Source organism: Molothrus aeneus, chromosome Z, assembly GCF_037042795.1.
Source record: "Molothrus aeneus isolate 106 chromosome Z, BPBGC_Maene_1.0, whole genome shotgun sequence".
Classification (NCBI taxonomy): domain Eukaryota; kingdom Metazoa; phylum Chordata; class Aves; order Passeriformes; family Icteridae; genus Molothrus; species Molothrus aeneus.
Window position 1 is genome coordinate 18371603 of NC_089680.1, and position 14368 is coordinate 18385970.

General features: G+C 37.4%; 1 protein-coding gene across 3 annotated transcripts in view; it reads right to left on the reverse strand.

Moving 5' to 3' along the window:
• The window catches only part of NTRK2 (neurotrophic receptor tyrosine kinase 2), a 197665-nt gene that overhangs the window by 139111 nt on the left and 44186 nt on the right, over window positions 1-14368 (reverse strand). For all 3 annotated transcript variants that reach the window (XM_066569673.1, XM_066569671.1, XM_066569672.1), the window contains exons 7-11: window positions 13853-13985; window positions 12029-12328; window positions 7077-7109; window positions 2805-2905; window positions 1436-1535 (exon numbers count right to left, since the gene is read on the reverse strand). In XM_066569673.1, the coding sequence (XP_066425770.1) occupies window positions 1436-1535; window positions 2805-2905; window positions 7077-7109; window positions 12029-12328; window positions 13853-13985 (667 nt within the window). The remainder of the gene's footprint in view (window positions 1-1435; window positions 1536-2804; window positions 2906-7076; window positions 7110-12028; window positions 12329-13852; window positions 13986-14368) is intronic.

Here is a 14368-nt window from a genome sequence, read left to right on the forward strand (position 1 = left end):
AGGGTAGGGTTTATTTCCTAGTTTTTTAATAATGTTGGTTGAAATATTTAATGCATATTTTGAAAAACCTAACAAATATTCAGCTTTAGAGAGCTAACAACAAACAATTCTCACTGGTTCTCTCAATCAGCTTCCACCTACTTCAGCTCTCTAAATGCAATTCAGAAAGCCGCGAACAAAAAATTTAGGCTGAACTGTTCAGTCACAGACTAGCGTTCTGCCAAAACTCTGCAGCTCAATCCTGCTGACTTCATGTTGCTATTCAGGATATTTTACAATGACTGTTCTTTTCTAATGCTACTCCAAACAGCAGAGACATATTGGAAGGAGGTGAGAGACAAGATTACAATCCCAGCAGTTGATCTGCACCGACTAGGTTTCTGTTCTGCTCAAATCACATTTGTTCCAGGAAATCTACTCTAAACAGAATACAGGAACACAAAACATAGAGTAGATATCTCTGAAAGGAGCATTTACCAAGAGCATGTAAGCATTATCAAAATATACATCAAAGTGGTACTGTGTCATAAGTACAGTTTAGAAGGACATGGGATTAACAGGAGTCTACCCAAAGATTACTTACCATGTTCTCCACAGACCCTCATCTATACATCTTAAGAAAGAAATGCTCATCTCCTTTAGCACACAGCAAAGCATCTTCTAGGTCTCTCAGCAAGACAGCAAGTTGATTTTTAAATTTTTTTAAATTCTTTCTCTTTTTCTTTTTAAATACAAATTCACCCACATCATCAGACACAGACTGATGATACTAGTAAAAGAATATAGTAACGGAGTTGCTGCAGGTTACACATACCTCCATTGTGTTACACATACCTCCATCTGGCTGTAAAATAAATAAATGAATAAATGAAGGGCTGAGATTTCCCCCTTCCATAGGGACATGGGTACTTGCGACTCTCTCCAGATGCTGCTCCCCAAGAAGCACATGAAAATGCATCTCTCAGAAAGCATCACTATGACAGGATCCACTGCAAATGCACCTTCTGCTGTTGTCATTGGTTCCCCATCACCTTAATGGAACAGTGTAGTACTGTTTAAACTACCTTTTACATACAGATAGATTCTCATCAATCAAACTTGAGCTTAAACTTGAGAATAAATTTCATTTCTTATCTTCTTCCTACCTACACTAACTTGGGAAATATTTTACTCCAGGAATTGCCTCAGGGGATTTTGCTGCAGCAGGCAAAGAAATGGTATTTATCCTAAGAAGAAAACAGAAGTAGAAGTGTTTGATCCAAAATCCTACACTGTCTGCATCTACCTCTTCCTTTACTTACCTGATGAATAATCAAAATATTAAATGTGGTGGCATTTAATGTAGCTATTTTGACTGTTCCTGGTTCAGCAGACGACAGTCTCAGCTCATAAAACCCACAACAATTCTGGAAAGTGTAAAACCAACCCTGCTTACCTTTCATACCAAACTTAGAATGTCTTCCAAACTTCAGAATAATGAGGGTTATTACTAAGCCCGTGCACACCAGTGCTGCAATTCCCACCACAACGTACACCTAAAAAAAGAGAGGACACAAACAGACCTGTTTGTTTTGGTTTTGTGTCTTCAAAGACATCCATCATACAGTCATATTAATCCAGTTATGAAAAGAGATTAATTTCAACTGGGAAACATTTGCACTGAGATCAAGAGTACAGAAAACAGACACTTGTTGAGGTTTCTTCTATTCTGCAGAGAACACAGATTCGGACAGTTATGAGAACTTTTTTAACATCCTACATATTCAAGGCAGATGGGAGGGAGTGCACATCACCCTTTTCCCTTCCAGCAGAGTGGCGTGTTACAAGAAAATAAATAAGAGCAGCACACAGGAAAAAAGAACTTATTGTGGGGATGTTTCAATACTCGTATAAATTACCTGGAGTGGCTGTGAAAGCTCCATCACTGGAAGAACGAAAACCAGAGAGGACACAACCATAAAGAACCATATTGGCCCTGCTTTATTAAGAGCAGCTTGGACCAGAGCTTGGGGAGCTTCCACAGGTCCCACCTTTACCACCTTGGCCATTCAATGACTCTGCTATCAGATGAGACACAACTGTCTTGGATCCTCCCAATTTTTAGCACATTGTCCCAGCTACAGTCTGCTTTCTGGCTCCTGAATGCACACTCTCCTCTGCTTGCTGTTTTACAGAGTCATTGATGGAGGGAGGCTGCAATGTCAACCAGGCTGGTAACCCACTATCAGTTTTCCAACATTTCAGTTCAGGACAGCAGAAGAGGCAAGGCAGCAAATTAGGAAGCCTATCAGTACAGCCACTTGTACTAAAATCTATCACAAGCCATTTAAACAAAAACTTACATGAAATCATGCCTTAAAACAACATATTTTGAAAATTCATTGCAGCATATCATCTTTCTAACATGGAGGTGACTCCAGGATGTAAATTCAACCAGCAATCTCCAAAAAATCTTGGAGATCTTTGTTTTGTAAATGAAGATTTGTTCTCCTTGACTAAAAATTAGATGCAAATTCTTAGGCTAAAAAAATGAAAGTTTCATTTTTCAGAAAAGCAAGGCACAAACCAGCAGTTTTACTTGAACTGAAAAGTGATTCAGTCATTTAAAAAAACTGGGGGAAGGACAAGAGTGGGGAGCACTGATTTTATTTTTCATCCTTTTTTTCCTGAGTTTTGATCACAACACAGTAATAGCTATAGTTTTCTTATAGGCCAGAGTCTTATTATAGTGTCTGCAATTTTGTAAGTTGCGTAGCCAAAAAGTCCACAAATATCACAGATCAGGAAACAATGCGTATACTTACAGTGATGCTATCTTCATTCTCTTTGTTGGAAACATCCGTTGAAGTGATTTGATTACTGTTATTTGTAGCATCTCCAAGATCATTAGGTGTGGTTTCATACTCTTAAGAAAGGAAAAGGTGTTGCTTTTATAACTTCATAACTTTGATGGGGAAATGGTTTTTCTATATTATTTCTGCTCTGTAAGATGGTAAGGCCACTATCAGCTTTAGGAATTTAAGCTCTTTAGACACAACTCATAATTGCTAAAGAAGCCAAAATGTTTTGGAAGAAATCACTGTGGCATGTAATTGAACAAATGTGCTGAGACTGACAAACATGAAATAAAAAAAGCAATCTACATCATAATGTCTATCCCTACTGGAAACACTAGAGTTAAATGAGAACTTCATCCATAGAGCTATTTTTATGTGCTTCTAACTTCCCATTAAAAATGAAAGACTGCCCTCTACACTGAACTTCACCAGCCTTGTATTCAGTCAAATGTAGGACAGTCTTAGAAAATAGCTTGAGCACTTTTGTTTTGCTGAAAAGAACTTGGCAGATGGGTTTCAAGCTATCTTACTAATATAAAATGTGAAATAGCTGTTTTCATTTGTTTGATAAATAATTTAAAAAATATTATATGCACAGAGGTTACATTTTAACATTGCTATCATACTGTTAAACCTTTAAAACTTAAAGTGCCTTACATGGTATGAAGAAATTTGATTGATTTATCAAAATAATTGCACTGACATGGCTGCAGGGACAAAATCAGAACTATTCCATGCAAAAAATTGATCATGGCTCAATTATTTATAAGAACTTCAAAATAAAACACAGAGTCCGTGATCTCCTGAAAAAATTATTCAAATGAGAGAAAAAAATAGTAAAATGTTATACATATGAAGCTAAGATAAACATGCATTAAAATAAAATTTTAAAATGCATTTATTTAATTATTACATCTGGGAACACACATAACATTTTAATTTCATGACTGTAATGTATGCAGATGAAAGAAACAAAGGGCAATAACTGCACCTATTATAAAATACACCTTCAACATTGTAATTTGCATTTGCAATTAAATAGGTGTTTCTTTACATGTTTTTTTTTTTAAATCAGTGCCATAAGCCTACAGATGAAATCTTAAATGTGAATTTGAAAAAGGTCCTGCTAACTACAGTGGCATGAGCATTTCTGAGCATAGAGCTCCAGCTGAACAAGAACAGGGAGAGCTTGCACCTAAGCACTATTCTCCTTTAGCTCCCAAGGCGAATTTGGAGAGCTCAGCTGGCAGTGTTAGTAAGAACTTGCACTGGGCTTTTGATCTTCAGGCATGCAAGGACACATTTGCTTTCTGCAAAGCACTTGCAGGCTCCAGAGTTTTTTTTTGGTACAGGAAGCTGTCAGCTACCTCTGGCACCAGTGCTACAGTCAGCACAGTCAGGATGTCTAAACAACTCACATAGTCTATTTTGGCTCTAAACTATGCATGCCAAAGGACAGGACTCTTTCAAGACAAAATACGTATTAAATACACAGAACTTTCAAGAGAAAAAAATTAATTCCCTGATCTTTTACCACTTGAATTCTCCACCTTTGCACTGCATCTCTGTGTGTGTAGCTTACCATGCAGCAAGGTTAGAGCACCAGCAACAGGAGAATGAACAGCATCCCTTGCTCATCCAGGTAGCACAATATCTGCCTGAATGGCTCACCTGCACAAGCAGCCTGGACTTTCGGACAAGGCTCTGTGCTGACCATCTGTCACTGTGAGTACATCCTTTGCTAGAGAAGAGGAGGAGACTTCTAATTCATTATCTGCAGGCAAAGCCTGCTTTATAACAAGTACTTCAGTCTAAAAAATTTGGGCTTCCTTCACAACCAGCTTAGAAAATTTTCACAAAGATGGTTTTGGCCAACCATCTATTTATTATTGTTTTATAAGACTAACACATAAAACAAATATTTAGAGCCTTTGCTACTCTGACTTTGTAAAACAAACTTCGGAGAAGGAATTTTTTGCTCCCAATTTCACTTGTAAATAACAGCTGATGCTATTTGTAGTTCTGTTTATGCTCAAGCCTGCTGCAAACTACTGGAAATCACACCCTAATGAGAACCATAGGTCTGGTCTGTGAATCCTCTGGGTGCCTTCTATATTAAAATGGGCAAGAGCTAAGGTAGGCTACATTGGTATACTGCTGGTATGCTGACATTGCTTGCTGTCTAACTGTGAATCATTTGCATTTGAGGTATTGCCAGATCTTCAAAGCCTCTTGAAATGGGTGAATCCGGCAAGGCAAACACACGTGACAGCTATCCAGCACTAGCCAGACGATTTGAGTTGAACAAATTCTTGTTCATTTCACTATGAAATTCTGACATAGACACTGAGCACTCCTACAGACAGGATAACGCCTTTTGACTCATGCTACATAAGGCTCATATTGCTCTAGGGCCAGGTTCTCTGGTGCTCTGTACCTCATACAGCCAGCAGTGACTAATAACAGCTGCGGTGATTTGCAGTTAATGCTGGCCAGTATTTTACAGCCATCTCACAAACAAGGTGTACAGTAGCTGGGATAGACACAACAGCACAGTCACATCAGCACCAGGGGGTCACTCTGCACAGTCATTCTGGGGTTTGGCAGATATGGGGCAGGTTGTCTCCCTCATGGTCACAACCATATTAGAAGAGGCATCATGGCATGAAAATACGAACTCAGAGCCAAAGGAGCTGGCTTTGCACTCAATGTCCTGCTCAGACCCATGTGAGTCAGTTTATTTCTCTCAGTTAATTTCCAGATGGTGTCAGGACAGCATTCTTGCTTTGTCTTTTCCAAGAGGTGCCGCAGAGGTGAGCTAGAGGCACAAGTGACTGCTCCACGCTTGCAGCAAGCAGTGCCCCATGCAGGCAGGACTCCCCTCGGCAAACTCAAAGACATGCAGCCTGATGTCACCTCATCAGATCTTCTGATTTCTGTTGTGTGTTCAAAATACTTAACAAAAATATTTGGAAATCACCTCACACACAAGGACAGCAGTTTCAAACAGCAGAAAAAACACCCAGAAATAAAGAGGAAGGCCACCTTCACCAGGACTAGGTCTTGCAGGCTGTGATCTGCTAGCAAAACTTAAAGCACACACACCTCAGCAGAAACCCAGCCAAGTCAGTCAAATCACAGGACTTACATGGCTAAAGCCATACACAGGCATCAGGACCTTGATAAAAACTTCAGAATCAAAATCTTCATGCATACAGCTTATATAATACAACACATGAAGAAACTGTACAAACCATCACCACTTTCCCATCCCCAACCCTCCCTTCTCCTTCTCCTCAAAAAAAAAAAAAAAAGATTTTGGAAAGAGAGGGAGGGGAAGGTATCCTTTGGAGTTTCTAAGCATTTGAAGTCAAATTGATGCTTCAATTGCACATTTGCTAAAGTTTAATGATGTGGAATGGAATCAAAGCAATAACATTTAGATCAGCTTTAGGTAACCTGAGTCATGGGCTATTTCATCCAAATAAAAAGTACTCCAAACAGGATCCAGCTTCAAGCTGTTTGTCTAAGATGAACTTTTCTACTCACCAGAAGTACACTAGAAATATTTTTGAAAACCAGACAGTTGCTTTTCATTCTGCAGCTTCTATTTCAGTGCACACTGGCTTTCACTTGGTACATTTTGCCTAACTAAAAAACTAATGTGAACACTGTGTCATCAAAATCTCCTGGCACACACTCAGCTACCACTGAATTGATGGTCTGCTTATGCAAGAGAGATTAAGGGAAGGTACAAATGAGCGGACAGAGCAAAATAAATTGCCTACAGGAAAACTTACTTGCGCCAACTTCATTTCTAAGTGGGATTTAGGGGTTCATTTTTGGAGGCAAAACAAGTATGGAATCATCCCTGAAAAAATAAATTAGGTTGTATAAAGAGAAATCACAAACTCTCTTTCCTCCAAGAAATGCCTCCAAAAGGTTCACAAAATCTCATGTCTGTGAACTACATCACACAGCAGTCATCCTACAGGATCAACCCATTTGTAACAGTGGATTTATGCTTCTTCTAATGTGAATCAAAAGCAGCATAGAAATAAAACATCATATTGTCATCACATATGCTAAATATAAGGCTGGAGAACCAAAACCACGAAGTACCTCTTAGAGCTGTATCATTCTATGTAACATTTCAATTTAATGAGCCTAACATTTGAACTTTTAATGTTTCAGTTCCTTCATTTCTATTATTAAAATAAAAGAAAATCAAATATATACCATAAACATCTGGATCCAAAATTGGGCCATTACCTGTACATGGAAAAGAGGAAAAAAAAAAAAAGAAAGAAAAGCTTTGTTAATAAATTGCAAATTCTGGAAGAATAAAAATTTCTTTATGAGTAGTTTTAAGATTTGACTTTATTTGCCATAAAGATCATAAGTATCTACATAAATGCAAATCATCATCAATAACTGCAGTCTGTTAATTACATTTACAACCATCTTAGAGTTATTCCAAAGGTTAATATTTTGCTTCATGTCATATGTGCACACAGCACTACTTCTGGCAGGGGCAAGTGTTATTTCACAACTGGGCAAAATACTACTTATGCTTTCCACTATTTATATATATATATATATATATATATATATATATATATATATATATATATATATATATATATATATATATATATGGAATGTGTGCAACAATAACTATTCCTGCTGAAAAATCAAAGATAAAACTTTCCCTGGATTCAAGTGGAAGCAGATTTCACAGAGTTTTAACAGTCACTGATTTGTACCTGATTTAAAAAATTATGCTATTGTATCATTGTGTTAGCAAACCATTTTAAGCTGTGAGCTGGCAAGATAAAGGCTACTAGAAATGGCCTAAGCAGCACCATTTGATTCACTCTGTAAAAGGATGCTTCCAAGAAGCCAGATGTGCAGCTGATACACAGACAGAACTCTTACTGAAAGAGTTAGATGTCTTAGAAACCAGACTTTACACTAGCAAATGGATACCTGTCTAGTCTACACTTCTCTAAATTTTACTAGTTCCTCTTTGCAGTTTTTTCTAATTTTTTACTGCATGTGTGTAAGGTTTAGAACATAAGTGAGTAAAATTCGCAGAACAGCCATAGAAATCAGTGAATTGTTATTAAAGTTTGGCAAAACACCTGTGTTGTGTTTGACCATACCCATTCACTCTGATCTATAATGTACCTCTAGCATAGTTTATGTAGTAGGCTTATAGTTATCTCTTCCATATTTTTTCTCTCTACTTTTGCAGGCTTGGAAATAAAATTAACAAATAATTAAAATCTCTAAGGTTTAATACAACTTCAATAAACCCAATTCTGTTTATAATACTATATAGTAAAGCCACAGCAGTAGCATTGCACAGGCACAATGCCACAGTGAAGTAAATGCAGAACACCATTGTTAGCAGCACAAGAACCTGCTGAAAATACCAGTTGCTACCTATTTGTAGAATGGAAACAGAAAATTAGGCTTATTTTTAAATGCACTTGAAGATATCCCAGTATCTAGGGATATATGTCAATAGATCCCATGAGAACTGTCATGTCAATTGGCAGAAATAAATAACCAGTGAAGAAAGCCTGACTATCTATCCTCAAGTAATCTGACCAGAGATTTTTGTCCACAAAAGTTCATGGATTCAGTTTTCCAGTGTAGAATATCCAGCAGCAGAAAAACAGTATTTCTAACTCACCTTCTGTAATCTGAAGTGGAACAAAAACCCCAAGCAATCAAAAAACTCTTAGTCCTTTATTTATGAGTTAAATGTCAACATTTTTGTTTCTATTCACTGGAATTAGGATAAATTAAGGTTAGTTAACTCCTTAACTCCCTTAACTCCTCCCAGAAATATAAAATATGAAGTCATCAATTCCATTGGAATATCTTTTATCTAATTAACACTTCAAATAAAGCTACAAAAATCAAGATGGTGGACAAACCCCAAATTTCTGTTGAGTATTACTTTTTCTATTTAGCACATAGAAACATACCAACTTAATCATCAGTTGAAGTTATTTTAACATTAAACTTCACCACAGTCCTTTTGCACATTTACACACAATTATTTTCAAGGCCAAGAACAGAATGACACCTTTGTTTTGGCACCCATTAGAAGAGGTTGTTGAGTAAATGAGCTATCAAAAGCCCTGTCCTATTCACTCATCTTTACAAACTACATCAACTACACTTGGATTGTTTGCTTCTTTCTTTATAAATTTGGCATTTCCAAAATAAAGCAGAAGCAAGAGACTCAATCCAAAAACATACTTCTGCGAATAACATTTTATGCTGCACAAGCAATATGCTACTTCTAAGGCATATTTAGCATATTCTTTTGCTTTGACCAGATATATGTGACTTGGACGTATTCAGCTGAATTTTAATGTAGAGAGTTAGTAGAGGAATAAACTTAATTAAAAATATCTATTATTGGTAAAAATGTCTCCCACATTCACTAGCCATTTTGGATCATGTCCTATGAAAGCAGCCTCCAGAATAAACCATGACCATTTTGTGCTTACTGTTCACAGCACTTAGTCTCAAATAATCAAGTCACTCTCAGCAAGAATTGGAAACCAAGAACTTTTGCAGACTAAATATAGTTAAAAACTCAGCCAGTAAAACATGAAATTAATTCTTCCACATCTTCACACTTAAAACAAATTCTTAATTTGCAACATTAACTTGGTTATCATTAGCACAACCAAAATCCCACTATGGTACATGGTTTCCTCTCTTTCATGCCTGCAACCTCAAATCAGTGAAAATAGTCCTTCAAGAAGCATGCTGAAAGTTAGGATCATCTTAGAACAAATTACATCATCATCATGTTTGATCCAACTCCGGAAGTGGACTATTACACTATTGATGTAGAACATGCTTCAGACATATACATTTACTTTGGGTAGGCAAGAAGATTATAGGTTAGGGAATTTTTAAATTTTCTTTTTTTTTTTTCTTTATTTTCAGAGAATTTGCTCAAGTGATGCAATAACCAGAGAATCAGTTTAAAGCTCAGTGAGTATACCCCACCCCATGAAACATCAAGACTGGTATTTAATTCAGTCATGAAGACATGAAAATGAGCATAATGCCAGGGTGTGGGCCTTAATCTTTATGCTTCAGTGTACAATATGTGGGCCAAAAGAAGAAACTGCACAGTAATGACAGCACTGAAAAAGCCTTTTAAGGATTTAAAAAACCTGACAGTGCTTTAAATAGAAATAGTATAGAACAAAAATTGTAATATGATGCATTTGCTTTTATGCGAGCTTCAGTGGAGGAGACAACAATGTTGTGATGTTTTCTGAAGCTCAGTTCCATGATTCTTGCAGGAGAAAACTAAAAACAGTATTGAGGAGGCTAAGTAGCTAAGCCATTTCCCCTGTTGTTAATTTTTAAGACTGGTTTGGTGCCATCCACTATGCATGAACTAATTTCTGATGCAGTTACATCCTGTCTACACATAGTCCCATTTCCTCTATACTCTTCTTGTGAAGCTTACTCCACTACAGATCTTGGGAAATTCTTAAATAATACAGCACAGTTTATATTGGTAGACTTACATTCTATATGAATATAAAAGGGATGGAACAAATAAATTATGTTTTCTTTCTAAATTAGAGGATAGCTACAGTTCTATTTACTGTGGACAGAAGCATAAAGAAAAAACTGGATAGGAAAGGACCAAATAAAATATATCAAAGACCAAAAAACATTATAAGATCACCTAATGTATTACAGGAAGCTGATGCTCTGTGAGAAAATGAAGCCAGGTTTATATTAAATAATCAGGCTGTAAGAGAACTTCCACTGTACACAGAACATCCATGAGGTGAACTGTTTTTTTGAATAATGAAAATGCAGTATTGGGGGATACCAGTAGCTGAAACCATGGCATGTTTCTGTAATGAGTCATTTTAAGAAAGAACTTCAGAGAAAACAGAGGAGAGGAGCAGTGAGCACAGTGGGAGTAAATAAAGCCCAGTTTTATCAGCTCTTTGTCTTCTCCTAAGGATGGGAAAGCAAAAGACCTCCCATCTCTCTCCCCATTTCAGCTCAGCAAACTGAGCTGAAAGGGTAAAAATGAAATACTGACCATATTTTTGCGGTCCGTGGCCTGAGATGTAGGAAGAGAATTTAAATATTCACAATTTTTTGTTTTCCATCCGATAACATTACAGAGCACTGCTGTTTTATAAAAGAATAAAGGCAACTATTTATATCACATGGTCAAAAAGCCAAAGATACATACAGTCTCATATTTGAGATATGACTGTGCAATTATCTGCACAAGATGACACTTCTATTTCTACTCCAAATGTGCAAGGTCCGCTCAGAGTTTTCTTCCACATGCTCCAATAGGCTTGCACATACAGTGACTGTTATTACAGCCACTTCATGAATGGCTTTGAAGATGTGGGAAAAGATCAAACCACAGTGAACATCAGTCACTTACAGTACTCCCTACAATTCAGTGAGCTAGTCCACCTTGAGCCGGCCCACACAGTATTTAGAAATGGCAAGGAGGAATCTTTAGAGCAACTGAAGCTGCAACCACCTCGAATGCTGATACTACTAGCAATGTAGGCACCTGGCTGCCACCTGGACAAAGGGCAATTAGACACCAAAAATGCTGTTAAGATCTGAGACTTTATCTATCCTCCTTCTTGGTTACTTGTTTTTTCTCCAGTTCCCTCCGGTCCCAAAACAACATATTATCATGAACTCACATATCTGCACTATCAATTTTCCAGTAAGGCACTAGATGCCACACAAGCATCCTCCACATCCTTGAGCGCGCTACCTAGTTCCATTCATATGCAGTACAGCAAGTTAAAGAGGGGCTGAATTGGAACTCAGTGCTTTTCAGGGTAAGAACTGAGACTTGGGAAAACTTCAGAAACAGTAACTTTCCATTAGCCTTGGCTAGCAGGGAAGATTTACTCAAAGAGAAGATTTACAGAGCACTGACATGACTGTCCTTCAGAAGTAATAAACAAGAAGAAAACGCTCAAGAAAAGCATTATTTTACAAGTAATATTGAAGACATTCATTCAGAGAAAAAAAAGTTCTATAAAAACCCTAAAAACCTTCCTCCAAAATAATTAAACTGGCCAAAAGCACTATTTCACCACTTTCATCAATTTGCAATCGCTAGCATTAAAAAAAAATACACTCACCATCTCCAGGCACTGACATGAAATGAGCATCAACCCGTTTTTCATCCTCTCCATAATCATTCTTTGCCAGTAAGGTATAAGCACCATTATTCAGGTGTGTAGGATTGTCCAGCTGAAGGCAGCCATGGTATTCACTTTGATTGATAACATGTATTTTAGTACAGATGTATTCAGACTCATTCAGTACAGCTCCTTCATAGAACCACTGCAATGTGGGCTTAGGGTTCCCTTTCACAGTGAATGGAATACACCAGTGGTGGTCCGGAGTCGGAGACTCAATAAATGTGATATTTGGTGCAACTATATTGGAAAAAAGAGTGAAGAACATCAGAATATTCTGAACGTGTCCTTCCTCCCTTCCCTTCCTCCCTTCCTCCCTCCCAAGTTCTCCTGGAAGTACTTTTCATTCATCAGTACAAAATTATGTTACTAGATGGAATGGAACCTATTGGAAGGATACTCACACAGGAACATACCTGCTCTGTCTAGAGTATTACGCTGAACTGAACTGAAGCCGCTCTTCAGAAAGAAATAAAACAAACTAGTTTCAAAGACTGAAAATGTGTTAAATCACTTAAAATGTGTAAGGTGTGGGAACTTCAGTTACTGGACCACTTAGAAGGAGGAGAATGACATTTTAGTTTTACTTTGCTCAAAAGACTGCACAAGAGTGCTGAAGGAAGACAGCAGTATTAAGCAGCATTGAAAATATTTAAAATTGGCCAAAAGCAAGTACTACTGGAAAGACACTCAGCAAAGAATCCAGATTTACAGATTATTTTCTTAACAGAATCAAAGACAAAACAGATTACTTAATTCTCAAGATTATTCTGTCAGGGAAAAAAAATTCTTTACTATACATATTCCTTGTTCAAATCTGCTAAATGCCTCAAGTTTACAGACCTCTACTGTTTCCCTGAAGAGATTATTCCAACACCTTACCCATTATTTTCCTTTATATTTATTCTTAACTAAATTGAATTTCTTCTAGTTATACTCCCTTTTATCACCCATAATAGTCCCAAGCTCAGAATCTCATTGACACTCGTTAACATTTCTAGTTTATGTTTGTTCCCATAGTTATTAGATATCCAATTTCAACCTACAAACCTACATCAATAGTGGTTTTTTTCTAGTTTACTCTGTCATAAGCACACGCTGAGCAAAATTTGAGATCTCCAAAATGTTCCATTCCCATCTTCAATTTAACAGAGGGTTGCAACTTGTGAAAACATGCTGTATAGCTCATGTCAAATGAATTCAGCCTGGAGCTCAGATTTAAGAAACCATTAAGAAACCATTTTAGTGCTTCTCTGCACTATATACCCCTTCCCCCTTCCTTGGCCCTGAGAAATAAGTGTACTATCCAAAGCTATGACAAATAAATTTACATCTGGCCATACAAACATTGAACAAATTAGTTGTTGTTTTAGGTAGTAAGAACATGTGTAGTCTTGTATAATTCTACTAGCCTTTGCAATTCACACTTTGCAATTGCTAAGACAGTGTGCATGTACATACACACCATTACAAACCTTCCCACACTGACAGTGCCATTCAGGAGTCAGCATTTTAGACCTTTACTTACAGACTCTTTTAACTGGAAGACAAAGCAGTCAGAAATACACTTTTTGCAGAATACAGAGCTGAAAAAGATAAATGCAACAATGGCTGACTGGACTACTCCTACATTAACTGCAGTAGATAGTTCACACACCTTAAGGGTTTTCATTTCAACAGGCTGAAGGTCCAAAAAAAATACTTAGAAGAGTTCCTGCCAAGACAGTTTAGCCTCCAGGTCTGTATGGAGGCCCACATACGTACAGAATACCGTAAGCTCAGCGGAGGCTTGGTCCTCTCCCACAATGTTCTCTGCTACACAGGAAATCTCCAGTCCACTATCCATTGATGAGACATTCTTGATGGTGAGAGAGGCAGGGTTCTTATTTGTGTCACTCTGAAAATGATCAGAAAAACATGTATGCGTCAACCACAGCATTAAGAACAAAGGAGAGGGAGGGAATTACTGGCCACAGCTGAATGGCATTTTTCATTTTCCCTTCCTTGTAGCTCTATCTGTCCGTAATTAATCAAAGTCTTATTTTAGTGTCTTATCCAAACAGACATAAAACACATACAGAACCAATTCTAACAGTCAGTGGCAGCAGATTCAAAGCTACAAAGTCCTGCTACAAATATTGCACTCAGCCATGTTTCTGCCCTGCACTTCCAGTCCTTTTTTTACCATTTTATCCCCTCTACACAAATGTTTTTTCCCCTCTAATCATATACCCTTGCTCATACCTCTCTCCTACTTCATGACTGGTCTATCTCTGCCTG